The 19,900-nt window shown below is 57.6% G+C and overlaps 2 protein-coding genes across 2 annotated transcripts; one reads left to right on the forward strand and one right to left on the reverse strand.

The window, feature by feature from the left end:
- Positions 1-1,472: 1,472 nt before the first annotated feature.
- On the forward strand, positions 1,473-13,984 carry CCND3 (cyclin D3). Its single transcript, XM_009272813.2, has 4 exons — positions 1,473-1,685; positions 9,682-9,841; positions 10,564-10,706; positions 13,749-13,984. The coding sequence occupies exons 1-4, from the start codon at positions 1,515-1,517 to the stop codon at positions 13,908-13,910; spliced, it is 636 nt and encodes a 211-aa protein (XP_009271088.1). The 5' UTR covers positions 1,473-1,514; the 3' UTR covers positions 13,911-13,984.
- Positions 13,985-17,226: 3,242 nt separating this feature from the next.
- On the reverse strand, positions 17,227-19,894 carry BYSL (bystin like). The gene is made up of 6 exons (XM_019470338.1): positions 19,802-19,894; positions 19,565-19,703; positions 19,087-19,220; positions 18,791-18,951; positions 18,139-18,241; positions 17,227-17,901 (listed from the first exon to the last, which is right to left on the reverse strand). Exons 1-6 carry the CDS (start codon positions 19,828-19,830, stop codon positions 17,553-17,555), a joined length of 915 nt encoding a protein of 304 aa, XP_019325883.1. The 5' UTR covers positions 19,831-19,894; the 3' UTR covers positions 17,227-17,552.
- Positions 19,895-19,900: the final 6 nt, after the last annotated feature.

The following is a 19,900-nucleotide window of genomic DNA, read 5'->3' on the forward strand; positions in this document are numbered from 1 at the left end:
TCTCTGTGGGTGCTGGCTGGTCTAGAAGATGCGATTGTCCTGTGCAGGAGGAGCAGGACACCCCCCCACCCCCCCCGAACCCACAGCCTGTGCTCACCCCTCCCTGGTGGTGTGCTGCCACGCTGCTATCGGACCCCATGATCGCACCCTGCTCCCCAAAACTTCTGGGCAGAGCGCTCAGCTGTGCACCCGGCAGGCTAGAGACTGGCATTTCCTGAACGGGGCTGAAAATGCCCGGTTAAAGGGGGAAAATAATATCACTACCATTTACTTCCCTAAATTAAAAATGACTGCGGCTCTCTGTGGGATACAGTTCAGTGAGGGAAATCTCATGGGCCTCTTCGTGAGACGATCAGAGTGAACAGTCTCAATAGAGAAAGAAAGAAGAGATTCTGCAAAGGACAAATGATGCTGGGATCGAGCCTGCCTGCTCTCCGCCCCGGCCGCTGTTGCAAAAAGCTGCCTGCTTCCGTCAAAAGAAATAACGAGCATCTTGCTTTTTAAAGGGTTTGGATTTTTTTTTTTTCCCCCCTCCCTGCTATTATTGTTCTGTTTCTGCAATTCCCTTTCTGAGAAGGGTAGTTAGATAAATGCTGCTTTGGAGGCTGTTCCTGCGAAGCCCTGAAGGCGGTCAAGAAGTGGATGACACTTGGCAGTTGTCATGACCGTGCGTGTCGGGGTCCCCGGCGCTGTGGCAGTCTGTGCAGGGGGAGGCAGTCGCTGCTGGAAGGAGAATGGTGGTGTTTGCTGCTGTATGAGGAGAAACCTCAATATTTTTATGGTTGCCTTGAAAGAAGGAAGTTAAATATGACCGGTGTTCTGATGCTGGTTGAGAGATAAGAGCAGGGGACTGAAATTCAGAGCTCCTGGATTCTGTTCGTGGCTGTGGTGCAAGTGTGGCCGAGGGAGGAGGAGGGCTTTTGGACTCAGCCATTGATTTGGGCTCTGCCATTGATTCTTCTTGTGTCCCTGGACCACTTCAGGTGGAATTGCCAGAAGCGGCTGTGGATCCCACCGTTAGGTCTCCAGCTGGAGATATGCTGGAACTGCTCATTTTCTCTAGAGGTTCCCAGTCCCCACAGAGCAGAAAATGGCAGCTTTGCTGTACAGCTGGCTGGAGACGTCCCCAACAGGGGACATTAAAAAAGGGGCCAAATAAAGCGATTTTGGTCTTAACTTATATGTAGCGAGAAAGAGTGCACAAATAAGTTCTGCAGCTTTCCACAGGAAGATGAAGTCTTAAGGCATCGGTCAAACTTGTTGCTGGTGTAATCCCACCGAAGTCGTAGGCTTAACGCCTGTAGCTAATTTACTCCTTAGCACCGAGGTGCCTTCAAAGCCCTGCAGATAAGTGTGAAACACCATCACGACCAGAAGCTTTGAAGCTGCGGTGCAGGCAGGATCTGGGGAGTCCTGTGCTGATTAAAACTTCCTTTTATTTTTTTATTTTTGTCGTTGGGTTTTGTCAGGTGTGCGAGGAGCAGAAGTGCGAAGAAGAGGTCTTCCCCTTGGCCATGAATTACGTGGATCGCTACCTGTCGTCAGTCCCCATGCGGAAAAATCACTTGCAGCTTCTGGGAGCGGTCTGCATGCTCCTGGCTTCCAAGCTGCGAGAAACTATGCCCCTGACCGTGGAGAAACTCTGCATTTACACAGACAACTCCATCACGCCTCAGCAGCTCCTGGTAACCACCCCTATCTCAAAGAGCTCTCTACCTCCTCCCCAGCTCTCTTATCTCCCGCATCCTGCTACTTGGCAGCCTACCTGCCTCTGTGTCTCCTCCTGTTCTCTTTCTTCCATTTCTTCACCTTCCTCTGCGTTCCCCAACCAACCATCTCACCTCTTTGCCCTCGTGGGTGTGATGTCTGTCGGTGAAGACCTTTCCATCCTGGGCAGACACTCGCTCCCTGCTGTGGGAAGCAGCCTTGTCACCTCCAGGTTACAGAGGAAGTTCCTTGTGCCTTAAGAGCTCGTTGCCAGCGCGGAGCTGCCACGCTGAGCTCGCTCCCAGGCGCTGGTTCGCTCTCGAGTGACAGCTCTGGAGAACAAAGGCTCCTGTCTGCGCAGCCAGCGGGGCACGAGGCGGGGGCTGCCGTTGGGGCGTGCAGCTCTGACTTGCCCCGGCTGCAAAGGGGCATGACGTGGGAGATGCATTTCCACACCAGTAGGAAAAACGAAGCTTTAAGCGGAGAGTTAACCAGCAAAACGGGTGGGAGCTTTTCTGACCTGGGATCCAGCTGGCTGGGTTGGACCGTCGGGGCTGACAGGGCTGCCAAGGTGATGGAAATGAGTGCGACCTTGCTGCTGCCCAGGTCCTGCTCCGCGCCCTTGAGTTAAAGCAGGACTACTTTGCCTTTCCCCATCGTACACTCGGGCAGAAGCGGTGTAGGCTTTGAAAGGCAAAGCGTTTTCTCATCTGAGAGAAGTTCAAAGCAAAGATCCAAACCTCTGAGTTCAGCTTCGCCAACGGGGGAGGAAATTGGAGAACCCCTTTTCTTGGGGGCCTTCCGTGCTGGTAGATCAGAGCCCTCGGGAGGAAACAGCCACCTCGCTTCGAGTAACAAACATCCTTGGAGACCGTTTGCCTATGAGAGTTTCTCGGGGTTAGTCATCGCCTTATTAACTATCTATTTTTTTGGGCTGGGGTGGGTGAGATGATCTGAGTGTGATTTGTCCCCAGGGTGGGGAGTGAACCCACAAAACTTTCAGGTGTGAATCGGAAGGCGGTTCTGGTAACTGAGGAACTCTAGCATGAACATGGTTTTTTCCAAGTGCCGGTGAAGGCTGGGGAAAATCCCCTCACCTCCATACCTCTCTCCCTGTAGTCATTTGTGGGTGGTTGTTGCCTTAAGTAGCATTCATGGAAAAAAGTATGTGGATCATTACCGTGAATAGTGATGAGGGATGGGAATGCGCAGAGGAGACACAAGTGCTTCTTGCTTCCCTGGATGCTGAGCTGTGGCCGTGCTGCGGCATCCTGCTGCGGGGGGCTGCCACAAAATCTCTGTGTGCAAAGGCTTTCTCCTGCTTTGTCAGTAAAGCTTCATCCTTGAGAGCACCTTCTCATCCAGCGATGGATTCTGCGTGGGTATCTTCCCAGGACGGGGATCCATCACATGAAGCTAATCCCAGCCTGTAACGGGAGGGTTCCCCTTGGCCCTGCGATAATGAGGGGGTTAACATTTAGCTGGGAAAAAAGGCAGGGGGAATGGGAGTGGGTTTGCATTCACTTTTCTGCTGGGCCAGCAAAAGTCGCTTCTGTTTGTTGCAGAGGCAACAAGCTGAGCAGAAGGTGCCTAGCAGCCTTCTTGTAGGCAAGCAGGCTGCATTTCAAAGCATGGACAGTGCTCTCCATGCCCTCAGGAGCCTGAAGCTGATCAAAATGCATGTTTTGGGCCAGTGTCTGATTTCTGTCCCTTCAGAGCGATGGATAAGCTCTCGGTCCGACAGGAATATGGGTTGCAGGAAGGTGAACTTACCGCCGTGCTTCACCTCTATCTCCCTCTCTGATCCAGGCTTTACAGGGAGTCCTATCATCATCCCTGCAGGCTAGGGGAGATCGTCACAGCAAATGCTAGTGATTTCTGCAGCGTGGACCTTGGGCTACAAGGAATTGGTCTTGGTGGGCACCTGGTGCGTATGTCCCATGGATCCCAGTTGTATTTCATTCTGATTTATTTGGTGATTTATTCTTGGTAAGGATTTGCTTTTTTCAGCTGAATCTTGAGCTGTGTTTGTAGGCTCCTTCCAAAGGAGAGCAGTTAGGAGATGTGCAGGTGGGCAGCGGGCAGAGCATGTGCACCATCCCTGGAGGCTTTCCTTCACTCTCACACTCAAATGCTAATGCCTCCTCACTCAGTCTTTTTTTATTTCTTCCCCCCCGAGGTTTGTCAGCAGGAAGCTGTGGCTAAGCAGTGCCACAGTGTTAACCTTCCCTTCTCCCTCCTCTTGGCAGCACTGGGGTGGAGATGAAGGAGGAAAGTGCTGTCTGCCGCCTGTTGCTCACTTCTGATTGTGCAGGTCGCGGTATTGGAGTTCTCCTTCCCTGTACTTTTTGCCCACCAGGATCCTGGGGTGCTCTCAGTGCAACAGGAGGCACAGCCGGATGGTTGGCACGGATCTCTTTCATCGTTGTGCTCTGGAATCAATACGCAGATGAGGTGGACAGGGATGGCTTCATTGGGGGGGGTCAAAAGTCCTTTCTCGGGATAGCCAAAGGTGGCTTTTTCGGGCAAATAGGATCCCTTTTCTCTTTCCCCAAGGGGATGGCCGTGAGCACTCAGCAGGGCAGGGGTTCGTTCCTGGTGGTCGGTGCTAGCCAAAGGGCTGAGCAGAAGGCATCACAAACCAGCCACAGCCCTCAAGGAGAGGTGCTGAGGCATTTGCAGATGTCTGGGCCGGAGATGCTCTGTAGCCCGTGATCTGGTGGTCATCTTTCCCTGCCCGGCACAAGGCTCGCTTTCGGTAGATGTTTAACCCTGTTTGGCGCAGATCCTGCTCCAGTCTCCCGTTGCTCTCCGCCGTAAAGAGGGAGTGGAGGTAACATCTGAAGATACGTGAAGGATTTGTCTCCGCTTTGGGACCTGACAAGAGTTAATACCCTGATTACAAAACCAGGGCGAGCTGCTGTTTTCCTCTGTGCTAATCGTGGTAATGTTACTTGTCTTTCACAATCTTGCAGTGCAAGAGGGTGGGGAGGGAAAGGGGAGCTTCTTCATCAAGGTTTGGACAATGGTGCATCCTGGCCTCTTCTCATGGATCGGTGCCATTTCGGCTTCCAGCGTGTCCTCCCCGGCCTTTTGGAGGAAGCTGGCTCACTTTCCCAGTAGGTTTGCTTCCTTCTCTTGCCGGGATGCTTGGCACCAGCTCAGCGGTTTAGAAAGGACACATTTGAAACAAAATCTTGATGAAGTTATTCTAGGGAGAAGGAAATGATGCAACGAGGGACTTGTCCATTTGGAGGAAGTTGGATTTCCGTCAAGGGTGTTATCTAACCTACCTTTCTTTTAATTTTTTTGGTTGTTTTGTTTTTTTTTAAATAAAGGCTTTTCTGGCCTGTGCAGGAGGGTATTCAGCTGCTTGAAGGTTGGGGAGAGCAGCTGTAGGTCACCTTCATCTGCCTGGTTTGCTCCTAATACATTGGCTTGCCTCTGAAATCTTTGACCTAAGGTCAGTTTTGCAAACTGCCAGGTATTACCTAGCAAAGACCATGAGCAGGACCAAGCCACTAGGTGGGTAATGAAGGGAGCAGCAGTGACAGCAGGCCATGAGGAGTGAAAATAAAAGAAAGAGAGAACAGCTGAGTAGAAAGGGATGTTCACTTGTGATAGAGCGTTGACTTTCCAGAAGGCATGCTTGGGTTTTAGTGTTTTACCTTCTGCTCGTTGCATGGGTCGGACAGATGTGACCGTTTCTGCATCTGAAGTTGGCACCTTTACCCTTGACATCCAGTCTTGCACTCTGGTCAGGGGATGGAAACAAACATTTGCCCCAGATTTCCTATTTGCAAATGGACTTTCATGGCTGCTCATTTCTGTAGCTGTGTCTCAGCTGCTGGGTAGGGTGGGTGGCCAGCAGCAACATCAGCAGCTCTTTCCACCCTCTTTTTGAGTCAGCTCGCGAGCACAACGGAGTGCAGCCTGCTCCCGCTTCGCTGGTGTCTCATCAGGTCTGTGATAATGTAAAATGGTACCTTATCAACTTGAGTGACAAAATCGAGTGCAACTTCCTTCTCTCCTGCAGGCAGGGCTGCTGCAGAGAGGAGCTGGGCGCTCTGCTCCTTGTGCAGCCTCGCCAGATAGGTTTACACAGACTCCGTGTAGGCATAGCGGGTGTGTGGGTGTTGCTGAGGGTAGAGCTTGATGTACAGAGTGACTGTCACTACATGAAAAGGAAAGAAGCTGGTGTGACTGTCACATCCCAGTCCGCATTTGCAGAGCTGTAAATTGAGTAAAACAGCCTCTGCTTGTGACTGGGTCTGTCTTAGAGGGTGCAGAGGCAGCAACCAGGGGCTTGAGGCTGTTTCGCTGCAACAGGACTGTGCTCTGAGATCACCTTGTCAGAGGAGGGGGGGCAATGGGAGACGGTAGCTGTTCTCCTTCCTTGTTTTTTGTTTGTTTTTTTTTTTTCTTTCTTGTGGGACGCAGCCAGATCAAGGGAGCAAGCTTGCAGCAGAGGGGAAGCTCAGCTGCTGTGCAATTTCCACCCCTAGAGACGCCGGCCAGGCATGGGGAGCTCTGCCCTGGGGGATCTTGCAAAAGGGGGGCCTGATGCCTTCCCAGCGATGGGATGCTCGGTGGGCAGCGCTGGCAGCTTGCAGCCCTTCCATGAGGAGGGTGGGCTCCGCAGGCCGGAGAAACAAAGGAACATTTTCCACTTTCTTCCTCTCTTTCATTAGCCAGGCAGAGACTGATTCAATTAGGTGCAAAACAAAATGCCAGGAAAAGGATGTTTGCTATACTGAGTGGTGCTGTTGTCACAAACCTGCTTGCCTATCTCTTGCAGCCTTTTGTTCTGCTTCTTCCACAGATAAAGTGATTCAGAGATTCTGACATGCTGCTCTGAGAGCGGGAAGTCCCCAGGGTTAGCAGGAGAGAAGCGAGGAGCAGGGTGGTTTGGCAGGAGAGACGCTTCCCTGAGCTAAATCCTGTGAGTTGGTGACAGTCCTTGGCGCCTGTCGCCTTCAGCTGGCATCTCGAGTGCCGGCTGGGTCTCGGGATCAGGCCTTTTGTAACAACGAGGTTTTTTTAAGACGACGATGAACCTCTGTAGTAGCTGGAAAAGAGCTGCTTTTGTGCATTGCAAACGGACGGGCTGTTGTCCTGGATCAGTCCTGGTGTGGCAGGAGCCAGCTTGTCCCAGGTGAGGTCTCACAGCTGAGCTGACTTGCACCCTGGATCTTCTTAGGACAAAATGTGTCCCAACAGGGACAGGCTCTCTGCCGTACCAGTGTGGGCATCATGTGCCTCTGGTGACTCCCAGCAGCTGGCTTGCAGCTCTGGGAAGAAAGGCAAGGAGCAAGAGCCCTGATGATGCTGGGCTGGTGTCCCCTCTGTGCTCGGGAGCTCCCCTCTCAGGTGTAGTGATCCCTTTTGGGTTTGCTTCGCGAGCAGCGATCTCCAGGTCCTCCTTTTGACCTTCTCCCTGGGTCTGCAAAAGGACCATGCTCCCAGCCCACGTGGAGGAGTCAGGTGGGAGCTGCCTCGGCCTCTCGCCCTCGGGGCAGTGACTGCCGAAGGCGTCAGCGGCGTCCTGTGCCCCTTCCCAAGAAAATGGGCTCATGCACGAGCAAGCAGCCGTCTTTCCCAACCTGCTGCCCTTGGTGGGTTCCAGATGAGCGACAGGTAGGGACGAGGCACAGAGCTCTCCATCTCCGGCGGCTCTTTCCTTGTGTCACCTTGCCGTGTTTCCGCAGTTTAACCAGCGGCCAGCACTACCTGGTGGTTCTTCTTTTACCCAAGCCTGATCTCTCCCCTCTGTTCCAATCCCCCCCTTGAACCAAGCACCCTCGGTGACCTGTGCTGCGATCCTCAGGCTCTGGAGCTCATTGCTAAGTTTCTTCTTGCTTTTGTCCCGTGGATTTGGCTTAAAAATACAGAAAGACTAGCCGGCTGGCCATCCATATGGGAGACTAGCGAGCGTGTGCTAGCAAAGCACCGCTTTCTGGTTGGAAAAGTGCAGGCTGTGAAATGGCAAACGGCGCGTTTGGCCTCATGGGGGATTTGGAGCAGGTTGAGCAATGCTGCTCATTTAAGCAACTCAAAACTGGTATTGTTGTGTAAGGGGAAAGAGTGGGTTTAAAAAAAAAAAAAAGAGAAAATGAAGATCTGCCCTTATGAAAAATCTCACTTCTTCAAATCCATCTGTTCTGGCAGCCCTTTGGCACATCTGTGGGCAGCATTGACCTTGTAATCCCAGACTACTTGGAAAAAGAATAGATACTCTGCTGGGTAGGACTAGGCCCTGAAATGGAGATGTCTGATACAAATCCCAATTCAGCTCTGTCCTTCCAAACCTGGAGCTTCAGCTCCTGCTGCAGGGTGTTTTCCTTTCCCAGCACATCTTCAGGGCCACTGTCCCCCCCGCCGCCGCTAGCAGGGAGGAGGGACGTGGGGGCATCTTCTGTGGCCTTTCTGGCATACCTGGAGCCTGTTGCCAAAACCAGGTTTGCTGCTGATCCAGAGGATGAGAGAAATTGGAGGCCAGAGACCTTCACTGTGGCTCGGGACGTGGGGGAATTGGGACCGGCAGAGAAGCTCGGGCGGCTGGGTGTGGGCCGCCCGTGACATTCCTGCTGGGATGGGAAGGGAAACGATCCTGGGAAGACGCCGCTCTCGCCTCTCCTGAGACTGCTCTGTCGGTGGCACGGCCGTCCCCAGACGTAACATCAAAGCCGCCCAGCCCAGTGAGACCAGTACGTGTGTGGCCCCTGAGTTTGATTCAACTGCTACTCTAGCTAAGTCATGTAGACCTTGCCAAGTGCTGGCCCGTGGCTGCTCTGCACTTTGGTTTCCTCGTCGGTGTTAGGACTAACGCCCAGAGTTGGAAGAGCCTGCGAGAGGCTGAGCAGACAAGAGGAGCAGCCCGGGCTCCAGCTGAAATCCGCGGGTGGCACCCGGCCTTCCTGCCATCTGTTCCCCAGCTTGCAGATTGCACAGAGACTGGCTCGGGGACGATACTGCAGAAATCTCTGTTAGATGCTTAGAGAGAGCACCACAACATGGGACGGAGGCATCAGCAGCCGCCTGGCGTGTACCTGGGAAGCACCGGTGAGCCGTTGCTTGTATGTCAGTGGGAGAGGTGGGCGTTAGCATGGCTGTTTAGTGCCTCCTTCCCCCCGCGAGAAGCTGCTGGGGATGCTCTGTTGAGCATGGCTGGAGGCTCTCTTGGCAGAAGAGAGGCATGATGAGTAGGGGAGGTTCTGCCAATGTACTCCTGCCCAGCCTGGGACCTCCTCTGTAGGGCTGCGTGCCCGGTGCTTGTTGGGCTGAAGACCTCAGCACCTAGTCGCAGCCCCAGAGCTCTGCAGGGACTGAAGATCTCATACAGGAGCTTGGGCTGTCTGGATGCAGCCCTGAAAGCTCAGCTGTGTTTCCCCCACCTTCCCTTGCTTCGACGTGTTGTGCACACAGGCGCTGGCTGCAGAGCAGCTATTGCCTCCTGCGGCTCAGCGGCCAAGGAGCCGCTCTAGGAGGGAGTCAGCGCACTGGCCGGCTCCAAGGGGCACACGGAGAGGTGAGCTTCCGTGTTCCCTTTGCCGTATGGTGTTAGCCCCAAGCTGGATTGCTCCTGGGAGCCTGGACATCAGCCTCTCCTTTCGGGAGTGGGGAATGAATATGGGAATGGTGTGCCTACTGCTCCTTGCTCTGGTTTTCCTATGTGGGCTGTTGCAGCAACCTTGCAAAGTGTCGAAGGCTAATCCGACTGCGCCTTGGAAAGAAGAAACCAGATTTATCGCTTCCTCTTCTGATCTTTACTCCAGGCTTTGCAACAGCTCAAGGTTGGATTTGTGCCATAGTTGCAGAGCAGGGACGATCCCTCTTTTTTTCTTCCCTGTCTCATGGATTGTACTGTTTTACTGGCCCTTCCCCAAGCACTGGCCTTATCTGCCCTTGAATCTGGTGAGTGTTTCTGCCTGGCCTGGCCCCACTGAATAACGTGCTGACTGTCTGACTCTGCAGGATTGGGAGGTTCTAGTCCTGGATAAGCTAAAGTGGGACCTGGTCTCAGTGATAGCGAATGATTTCTTGGCTCACATCCTCCATCACCTCCCGCTGCATAAGGACAAGATGGAGCTGGTGAAGAAACACGCACAGACCTTTATCGCCCTGTGTGCCACAGGTGGGTGCCTGCTCCCGCTGGAGCCACCCGCCAGGATGCTGGGGAGGGTGGGCTGGCCACTGCAGGTGGGATAGCCTGGGCTCGAGTCAGGCTTGCTGGGTAACCTGGGGCTGGTCTCTAACGCCCTGGCTTTCTGGGGAGCTGAATGCTTGCCTTCATTCAAATCAGAGCGTTTTGCTGCCCCGTGACATGTTTTCTATCCCTGACAAAGTGGGATAACGGTCCTGGGGGCTCTTAGTGGGTGCCTGGAAGATGCTCCGTGACGTGTTTTCTATCCCTGACAAAGCGGGATAACGGTCCTCTTATGGGGGATAACTCACCCACGGGGGCTCTTAGTGGGTGCCTGGAAGATGCTGGGAAAGAGCAAAGCCGCCGTGCCACCCCCCCTGCTGCGCAGGCTGCGACTGCAGGAGGGGGACCAGGGTAAAGGCAGGGTTGAATCTGAGCTTTTATCAGCCTCGCTCTAAGTCACTAGAGCAACCTCGCCTTCAGAACTTCTATTGGCGAGACAGGCCCAGAGAAATAGCTTAATGAAGCTTGCTGCTCTGATGCTCAGCCTGTTTCCTGTCGCTTCACCCCCGTTTCTCCCCACTAAGCTGGAGAGACCCCTCTGCCTGGCCCTCTCTAGTCTTCCAGGGAAATCGCAGTCCCAAGAACTTACCATGCGCATCCTTGCTAACGGCTCCTTCTTTTTGCCCCTTGTGTCCCTGTCCTGGCTCTAGACTACACTTTTGCCTTGTACCCCCCCTCCATGATTGCGACGGGCAGTATCGGAGCGGCGATCCACGGCCTGACGGTCTCCGTGAACGATTTCACCGGCGAGGCGATCACCGAGCTGCTGGCCAGCATCACTGGCACGGAGGTGGTGAGTGTTCACGGGGGAAGAGCAAAGCGGTTTTGCTGCTGGATCTGGTGGAAACCCTTCCTCTTTCTGCTGCTCGTTCTTCTTAGAGGGAGAGGAAATTAGGCTGTTCGTAACGATGCTGACCTTGGTTTGAGGAGTGCCTAGAGATGAGTGAGCATCTCTAAACGCAGCACCCTTGGTCAGTCCCGTGGCCGTAGTCGGCTCCTGGCCTCCGAGCGCTGCCAACGCAGAGCGGGGCGAGCTCGGGAGCCTTTGAAAAGCAGCACAAAGGGGAGCGTCTGTTCCCTGCGCGGGCAGGTGTTGGTGGGATCGGGTTGACAGGGTGGGATGGGGCAGAGGGAGAAGCCGGGCTCGGCATCTGCTAACCTCTGCCGGTGTCTGGTTGCAGGTGCCCAGGCTCCGGTGGGAAGGGGGTCGGGGGCACAAAGCGTTTCAGGATGCTGGCACAGCGGCTTTGCTGGGGACGTCGGGATGGTGGGGGGGCGTCTGCCTGCCCCTCCACTGCCCTTCGAATTGGGAAGGGGGACCCTGTCGGGCTCCCCATTTCTGGGTCCCTCCTGCTGCAGTGAAGCAATCGGGAGCCTTTCTTCTGCCGGGGGCCCCTTTTGATCTTTTCTTCTGCCCGAGCGCTTAATGCCGGCAGCCGGGTGCGGGGTTAGTTACAGTCCCCTGACAGCAGCGCCGGGAATTGGAAGAGGTGCCGGTGCCACGGCGGGTGGGAGGCTGCGACCAGGCTTTGTCCAGGCAGGGAGGGGACGGGGCAGGAGGGCGTCCTGATCTATTTGTGCAGCTTTAATGTTTTTTTGTTAGCCGGAGCCTTTTTAAAGAGTGAATCAGTGCAGCCAGCTGCTCTCAAGCTGCTGCAGTGAATGGGGCAGGGACTGAAACCTGCTGTGGGTTGGGGCTGGTGGAGGGAACAGGTGGGAAGCAGGGAGGACACCGCCGAGGGAGGGGAGCCGAAATGGAGCCCAGCACACCTCTGCTACCCTCCAGCCCGCTCCTCTCCCTCCTCAGCCCAGAGAGGGCATCTGTTCTGCCCCACAGCCCGCCCGGGTGCGAGGTGCTGCACAAACAGCCCCGGCCCAGGCAGGACCCTGGCGGTTCCTGTAGCAGAAGGAAGCCCTGGGGATGCGTCCGCAGTATTGCAGGGCTCCCGGGGGAAGCACCCGGTCTCGGCCACCCGTGTTTGTGGTGTTGATGCTTCTCCCTGAACCTGGCCTCACAGTATCTCTGGGCTGTGACTCAGTTTCCACTTTGGCTCAGCACTGGAGGAGCGATCCCCTTCCTGCAGCTGCCAAGGCTCAGCCGGGCAGTGCTGGGGGTGCGGGGAAGTCCGCAGGGACGGAGGGGGACGATGGTGCGGGGCTGTGCCGGCTCTGTAGCTGGCAGGAGCTGCACTGCCGCGCAACTTGGAGCCGCTCTGGATCAGTCCTCATCCCTCGCGGAGCAGGACCAGCCCATAGTGGGTGTCTGAGCCAGAGCCCCACGGCACGGCTGCCCTGCAGAGTAGGGGGCACGCAGGCTGGGGCAAGCCGAGCTGTCCCCCGGGCAGCTCCCGAGGCTTCGCCAGCCGGCGAAGGAGTCTGGCTGCCTGTGGCCAAGCCAGCTTTTAGCACCTCTGCCGAAATTGCCGACGGAGAGCCTGGTTGCGGAGAGCCCGGGGACGGGCTGGCCGTGGCGCGAGGCCCCGCAGCGAGCTCGCCCCGGGGCTGCGGGCAGGCGGGCTGGAGGCTGCGCTGACGGGAAGCAGTGTGGGGAAGGAGAGGTGGGCGTTGCTATTTTCGCTCGCCACATCCTCTGTCAGTTTCTAAGAACTGATGGCGGATTCCTGGTAAGAGATTTCGGTCTGTGACAATATCCAGCGAGCGCATGCGGCCCCGCGGCGTCCAGCTCGGCTCCGGCCGCGAGGTGCGAAATGCTATCTCCGACCCCTCGGTGAGAGCCGAGATGCGGTGTAGGAGCCGGGCTGGGGTGCGCCCGTTGGCGATGCCTCCCGCGGCTCTCGGTGCGTCATGGTGCTCTGGTGTCGAAGTGGAGGAGTTTCCTCCTCTGGTTTACAGCTTGTGTGGGGAGAAAACGGAGCGGGGTTTGCTTTTGTTACAAGTGATATGCCGCTGCTCGCAGTCCCCTGCGCCTTCCTGTTCGTGGGGCTGGTGTGTCCCCCAGCACTGGGTTCCCTGGGCCCCGGGGAGGTGCGGGTGAGTCACGCGGGGCTCCCCGGGGGGAGAGCAGGAGGGTAAAAGCCTTGTGAGAAGCTACGTGGCCGCAGCATCATTCTCATGACGACCCAGCATCGATGGCGCGTAGTGTTGTAGGGAATACGTGGCTGGGGCAGCTGTCGGGTCTGAGAAGGTCGGGGTCCGGCTGCCTTCGAGACCCCCAAAGTGACGCAGTGTGCATCAGCCAGGGCATCCAGCAGGGATTTGCCTTGTCCTGGCTCGGACGTGGGCAGGGACAGGAGGAGGCAGAGCTGCGCGCAGCTTCTCTGCAGCGGGTGGGTGACCGCAGAGATGCAGGACCATGCCGAGCTCCGGGAGACCCGGGATGTAGGGCCTGGGGGAGGCAGGTGGATCTACCAAGGTCCCTGTGTGCACCCGTGGTGCTGCACGCCGGCCGTCGCTCGTCAATCTGGGAAGCTTCGGTTGTAAAGGTTGGTACCAGCCTGCGCAGAGTTGCTCTGCTCTGCCCTCTTGGTCGGCGGCAGCAGCTGACTGCCGTGATGCTGAAATCACACGCTGCAGTCGGGCACGAGCCCAGATGCTTTGGGAAGCTCTGATGGGCGCAACGTCTATTCCTCGAGAACGCGGCCAAGCAGGGAGGTGGGGAGAAGACAACCAGAGCGTGGGGCTTCTCCTGGGGAGGGGCCTAAAGCACAGACAAGCTGGGAGACGTCCCTTGTCAGAGAAAAGCTTCTTGGTCTTGTGTGTTTAAATGCTCCAGGGGCCAGAGGCGTAGCCCAGCAGCTGCTCAGAGCTATTTGTAAGGCTCCCACCTCTGAGCAGCAGAGAAGTGAGGCCTCTTGTCTCGCTCCCTCTCCCGCAGGACTGCCTGAAAGCCTGTCAGGAGCAGATTGAGGCAGCCTTAGCCGAGAGCCTGAAACAGGCGTCCCAAACCCAACAGGAATACAGCACCGCCAAGACTGCTGCTTACCTGGCCAGCCAGCCCACCAGCACGCCTACAGACGTCACGGACATCAACCTGTGACCAGCCTCCCCTTCCCGAGGGCCGCCCGGCCCCGCCGCGGCAGGACCTCGCCCTGGACACCGAAAGGTCGCTGCATCCCACCTACCCGTCCGTCAGCCCCCTCCATCTGACGCCTGCTGAGGATTTGTTCTGCTCGCTGGCAGTGCAGAGCAGGATCCGCGCTCATCTGTCGGAGCGGGCAGCCGGGCTGGCGGAGCTCGACACTGCTCGTCAGCTTCTGCAGGTGGCCGGGGTGAAGCGACCGTTTTTGTGGTGGCAGGGCACAAGAATTGCTGGGGAGGGGGAGCAGGACCCAAAATGAAGTTGTAAAATGTTTCTCAGTTCGTGTTCCTCGTAGCCTGGCTGGCCGCTGTTCGCTGTCTCCTCGCGGGGTGTTCACCGTGATGCCTTCCAGCCCTGCGTGGGCCATCAATCATGGATAGTGAGCCTCTTACCCTGACCTACGTGACCAAAATATAACCTCTCACAAACCTCCCTCCCCGGGCTGGGGTGCTACGGGCCCGCCGCGGCTCACAAGAGAGAACCGAGTGTCCGGGAGGAGGGAGCAGGTGCTTGTTGGCCCCTTGGTCCCAATTGCTTCGTGCCAGATTGCTGTGGCTCCTGGGGGGGGTGGCGTGGCTGCTTCTGCTTGGAGGGGAAACGTGTGGCTTGTTTCTTGTTGCCGTTAGATTTGGGATTTGCGGGTTTTCGGCTTGCTTGGGGGACGCGGTCCCCGTCTGCGTGGACAGCAGAAGAAGTCGCCGCCTCGGGGAGCAGCCTCCTGGGCGAGGTTTGGGCGCAATCCCCTTGGCTTTCCGCTGCCCCACTGAGGCTGCTTAATTTATTGTTAACTGCTGGGAATGAGGAGGGAGGAAGACGTTGCAGTTCCTTGGTGTGGGGCCTGGACGCTGGTCTCCTCTCCTTCCGAAAGAGTGCCTTCATCCTTCGCCCCCTTCCCTAGCTCCCCGGGCAATGAGTCTCACTTGGAAGCTGATCAGGTTTTTTTTTTTAGGTAGCTCAGACATCAGACTAGGTTTTAAGAAATACATTTGAATGTGCTGCTATAGTCTGGAATGCGTCTTCACTCCTCCAAGGCAGAGATCTGGGATCGCATTCGGGAAAGGGCTGCGTTGCACCTATATCCATGTGGGTCCGAGCTGTATCCTTCTCGGGTGGAAAATTCGCTGTGCACTTGAGTTGAAAAGCAATTATTGCATTTTTGTATTGTTGTCGTTGGTCCCGTCTGTTAGTTTTTATAAAAAGTGTTTTAAAGAAAAAAAAATAATGCTGCTTTTCTAAGAGAGAATCATTAAATAGTAGAATTGTATTAACCGAGAGAAGCCAGAGAGACTCTGCGGGGATGGGAGGCAGACTGTTGCTGCTTGGTGACCTCTGGACGTGTGGATCTGTGGCTGTTGTCCTCCCGTGGGGGACGTGGAAAAGGAGGTAGAAGTCTTCCTTTTTGGATGCCACTAGAAACAAAAGTCTTATCAGGTGGAAAAAGATGGGGCTGCTGTTCGTCCACTAGCCTGATTTGTCAAGAAGAGCCGTCTGCCGCTGCCTCCTGCTAGCAGGAGGGCTGGGGGGCACACAGAGCTTGTCCGTACAAAATTTTTTTATATATATAAATGAGTTTTAATTTAAGAGTAAACTGGTTTGGTTTTCACACCGAAGAGTCCCGCTGCTGGGAGAATCAGAAGACCGTATGATGTTGCAATAAAGTATTTTAAACAAGTATGAACGCCTCGAGAGTTTCCCTTTGCGCTCCGTGCTGTGCCTTGGGCCGCCCAGGGAAGACCTCGGCCTCTTCTTCCCTCACAGGGCTCCTGCCTCTGCCCCAAATCGCTCTGGGGTGGGACCCCCGTCAGCTGGAGGATCCCCTCGGGCAGCTCCCGGAGGCTCCAGCCCTGCGTTTCCCCGGGGCCGCAAGAGCAGGATGAAATGGGGAGCGGGCAGGCAGGACGCCCCCCAGCCAGCTCCAACCCGGTGGAGAGGTGGAGGGGAGATGCTGCAGCGGCCGAGGGACGCGTTGCACCCGCCGAGGCCCCGGGGCGGCTCGCGGATGGCGGTGGACGAACGTGGAACCGAACGCCTTCCTGCAGGCAAGGTGCCTGCCCGCAGAGCAGGCAGCGACTTCACGCCCCCGGCAGCTTTGAAGCCTCCCTCTCGCCGATGGGCGCTGCAGCAGCTCGGGCGGTGCTGCAGGGTGGCGAGAGCGTGCTGGAAGCCCGGGCTCGCACGGCGCAATCTCTCGCGTTCATCAGCTTCTGGCTTCTTTAAAGAAAGGAGATAAAAATCAGGAAGCCAAGGAAAAGGCGCTGCGGCGCGCAACCAGCCCGGGCGGCCGGGCTTCACGTGCTGCTCTGCTTCACGTGGCTTCTGCTCCCGCTGCCGTCACGGGAAAAGGTGCCAACCCTCCAGAGAAGCAAAGGCGGGAGGCAGCCGTCCTCAGCGCAACCTGCTGCCGTGGGAAGCTGCAGCGGCTTTTCTCCACGGGCTGCACCAGCAGGACTTTGCGCTGGTTTCGGGGGCCAGGCCAGGTACTTGCACGCGCAAACCTTGCGGCGTCGCAGCGTCACCGTCAGCAATTTCCCCCGGGTAAGCGCGGCGCCTCGTGGGACACGGGAGGAAAAGCCCCCACTGGGTTTTCCAGCGGAGGTGCCACGTGTGCGTGGGCGGGTTGCCGCGAGCAGGCCAGGCACGTGGCCTCGATGGCCCAGCGAGGACAGCGGTGCCGGGGCTTCACCAGCCTTGCTGAGTAGAGGTACACCCCGAGGGGCAGCTGGGGAAGGGAGCGTTTCGGGAAAATCCCTGGGGAAGGGGGATGGCAGGCATTTTGGAGGCAGGGGGGTGGTGGGGAAGGCTTCCAGCACTGCTGGGCTGCTCTTGCCCTCGCCTCCGCCCACACACACGCTCCCCGTGGTGTCCCGGCTCAGGCCCTGCTGCCGGCCAGCAGCAGCTCCGCAGCCCGCTCCTGCCTGGTGACAACCAAGCCCTCGGGAAACCCTCAAGGACCTACAGGAGCATTTCCCCCCCCTGCCCCAAGAGCAGTTTTTTGGCTCTGGGAACAGCCTGGGGGGCCCAGCCCTGTCCCCCCGCCTGCCCCCCCTTTGCCCCACCGCACAGGGGCTGCTCAGGGCAGAGCGCAGGGAGGGACGAGGGGTTGCACAGGGGTCCCTCCTCCCTTTGCGGTTGGGGGGGGACCAGCACCGGCAGCACAGACTCGATCTGCAGCTCTGCGAGAACCCCGGGGCCGGTGGCTTTGCTCTGCCACCTGCTGGGGACAGGACAAGGTGGGGCGGGGACAAGAGTAGGACGGCGCAGGGATGCGACCCCAGAGAGGTGCAGCGGTGGGGCAGAACTGCCCCTGACTGACAGACACGCCTTGGGTTTTATTTTCCAACACAGGAACAGGCCAAACCCTCCCGGGTGCTGGTGGCACCGGGTTCCCCGGTGGGACAGGGGCTGCCCTGCCCCGTGACGAGCAGCGCAGGGAGCACGGTCCAGCTCTACGGACACAGCCTGCCCCCGGCGCCCGCTCGGAGCAGCAGGATCCCAGGACGGATGCTCCCACACGGCTCCGCTCACGCACCGGGCTCCCAACTGCATCCAGCAGCGTCCCAGGAGCAGGGCGGGCTGCTGCTCTTCCCTGCCTCTCCCTGCTCACTCCATGGCCACGGGCTGCTGCCCCTCCACATCCCGCGTCTTGGAGTTTGCCAGCTCCCTCCGGATCTCCGGTGAGATCTGCGGATGGCTGTGGAACTTGAGCAGCTCGAGCAAAGCCTCCTTCTGCTCCGAGGAGAGGTCCTCCTTGTAGCGCTGGGCGAAGGCCAGGAAACTCTGGTGCCACAGCACGGGCAGGACCCGCTGGTCCGTGCGGAAGGCCAGGAAGTGGAAGACGAGGGCATCCACCACGCGGAAGGGCAGGGCGTACTTCTTGTCGATGAGCAGCCGGAGGAAGATGCTGTTGGCGCCGCTGTACTGCATCTCGGCGATCTTCAGCATGGCCGCGCTGCGGGGAGGGAGGGAGCAGCGAGGTGAGGGCAGGGCAGGCGGGAGCCACGGGGCGGCAGGCACCCAGACAGAAAGATGACAAACCCAGTGCTGAGCCCTGAATCTCAACCCCGGAGGGAGCTGAGCGAACCCCCCCACCTCGGAGGTGCCGGAGAGGCTGAGGGACAGATCCGAGGCGTTGCACCGGTGTCCCTAAAGGAGAACCTCTCCCCGCCACAGCTTCCCAGCACGTTACCTGGAGTGGAGGACGGGGATGGAGCACTTGGTGAGGATGCTGCCGATGATGATGGCCTCCCGCAGCGTGCAGGTCCCCGACTCGCACAGGGGGATAAGGATCCCTGCGGAGGGGGAAGAGTCAGGCACCGCCTGTCTTAAATCGCAGCAGGCAGAGCCGCGGGACACGGGGCTCAGCCCCTTCTATCCCAGGACACATCTGACCCCAGGAAATAACAGCTCCTCCACCAGCTGCCGTTACAGGGGTCGCAGCATCTCCCTGCCACGCAACGAGCCCCAAACACCCTCAGGTTGCCAGACGAGACCGAGATCAGACCCGAGACAGTTCGTAACCTGCCATCAACCTCCAAAAGAACCCAAATACCTGCCAGCACTCGCTGGCAGCACCTGCGTAAGCCTACGGCACGCATCACCCTTCCACCCCGAATGCCACAAATGGGCCCCTGGGGCTTTGGAAGCTGCCTCGTCCACCGAGGCGGAGTCCCTGCATCTCTTTCACGTCTCCTCCTCCCCACTGAGCCCCCAGGGCCACACCACGCAGGGCACAGTGTGCCGTCACGCTGGGCAGTGGTGGGCAACACGTGCCCCTGCTGAGCCCCCCAGATGGCGAGAGGCTCCCAGGGACGAACGGCAGCCCTGCAGGGAGCCCCTACCTTTGAACCAGGCTGCCGGCTTGAACAGAGCCTTCTTCAAAGCCATGTAGAGGTGAAAATTGAGGCGCTTGTACTCAGCGATGTCATCCCTGACCCGCGGCAGCAGCACCAGGTTGTAGAACCGCTGGGCCATCCTCTCTTTCAGGTTGGATGAAAATATCCTGGGAAAAGCAAAGCACAAAGCGAGGTGTGGAGAAGGGAGCAGGACACAGGTTGGTATTTTGTAAATCTGGTTCCAGTTATGGAAGGAAAAAGCTAAAAAACCCTACATCAGCATCTCCCAGAGATGATCTTACCTGGTGGCTTGGTACATGGCAGCTGCTGTCCACGTCTCCGGCTCTGTGATGTAGAGGATCTGCTCCCAGTTGGACAAGGCAGGAATGATTTTAAATGCCTTGGGGAGTTTCCCGCTCCTGTATTTGGAGAGCACCTTAAAAGACATGGATACAGGCCGGGCCGTGACATATGGGCGCTGACAGCAGGGCTGCGGGACTCATCTCATGACCGTGAGAACGTTTTCCCCTCCCTTAGCACCTCTGGTAAGAAAGGACCATCCCAGGTCCTAAGAAAGGACCGTCCCAGGACCACCCTGAGCACGGTGCTCAGGAGATTGCCACTCAGAAACTCTCTGGGCCCTTCAGGGGCCGATACTACGCAAACTGCAGTTAATACACAGAACCGCCTGCACAGGGCAAGGAGGGAGAGCGGGCACAGAGGCTGCGGGGCTCAGCGGGGCTTTCGCCGAGCCCCGGGGCAGAGCCGCTTTGGCCTTACCTCTCTGACGCCCCTGTAGACCTCCAGGACGCGGGGATCGAGCTGGGGCATGGGGCAGCCCGATACCTCTGACAGCGCCGTCTCCACCTCCGTCTGCTTCTCCGTGATCTTCTCCATGATGATGTCCGCCAGCGTGCGCCTGGGGCCAGCGCAGGAGGGACGTGAGTCCGGGGCCGCGCTGGGGGGAAGCCCCGCCCGCCGCCCTTGGCCCAGCCCCTTCTCCTGCCGCCTCCTCACCTCAGCGGCGGGTTCTTGTTCATGAACATCTCGATGGCCTTCTCGTCCTCGGGGTCCACCGCCACCTCCCCGCAGTACTCCCCGCTCCGTCCCGCCGCC

Source organism: Aptenodytes forsteri, unplaced genomic scaffold, assembly GCF_000699145.1.
Source record: "Aptenodytes forsteri isolate BGI_AS27 unplaced genomic scaffold, ASM69914v1 Scaffold142, whole genome shotgun sequence".
NCBI lineage: Eukaryota > Metazoa > Chordata > Aves > Sphenisciformes > Spheniscidae > Aptenodytes > Aptenodytes forsteri.

Bases quoted from the DNA above. Each gene is read 5' to 3' on its own strand.
- CCND3 (XM_009272813.2), top strand. From the start codon at position 1,515: ATGAATTACGTGGATCGCTACCTGTCGTCAGTCCCCATGCGGAAAAAT. The intron at 1,686-9,681 runs GTAACCACCCCT...CTGACTCTGCAG, and splicing joins TCACGCCTCAGCAGCTCCTG to GATTGGGAGGTTCTAGTCCT. The intron at 10,707-13,748 runs GTGAGTGTTCAC...CCTCTCCCGCAG, and splicing joins GCATCACTGGCACGGAGGTG to GACTGCCTGAAAGCCTGTCA.
- BYSL (XM_019470338.1), bottom strand. From the start codon at position 19,830: ATGTTCATGAACAAGAACCCGCCGCTGAG. The intron at 19,704-19,801 runs GTGAGGAGGCGG...CGCTGGCCCCAG, and splicing joins AACAAGAACCCGCCGCTGAG to GCGCACGCTGGCGGACATCA. The intron at 18,952-19,086 runs GTAAGATCATCT...TGCTTTTCCCAG, and splicing joins GCCATGTACCAAGCCACCAG to GATATTTTCATCCAACCTGA.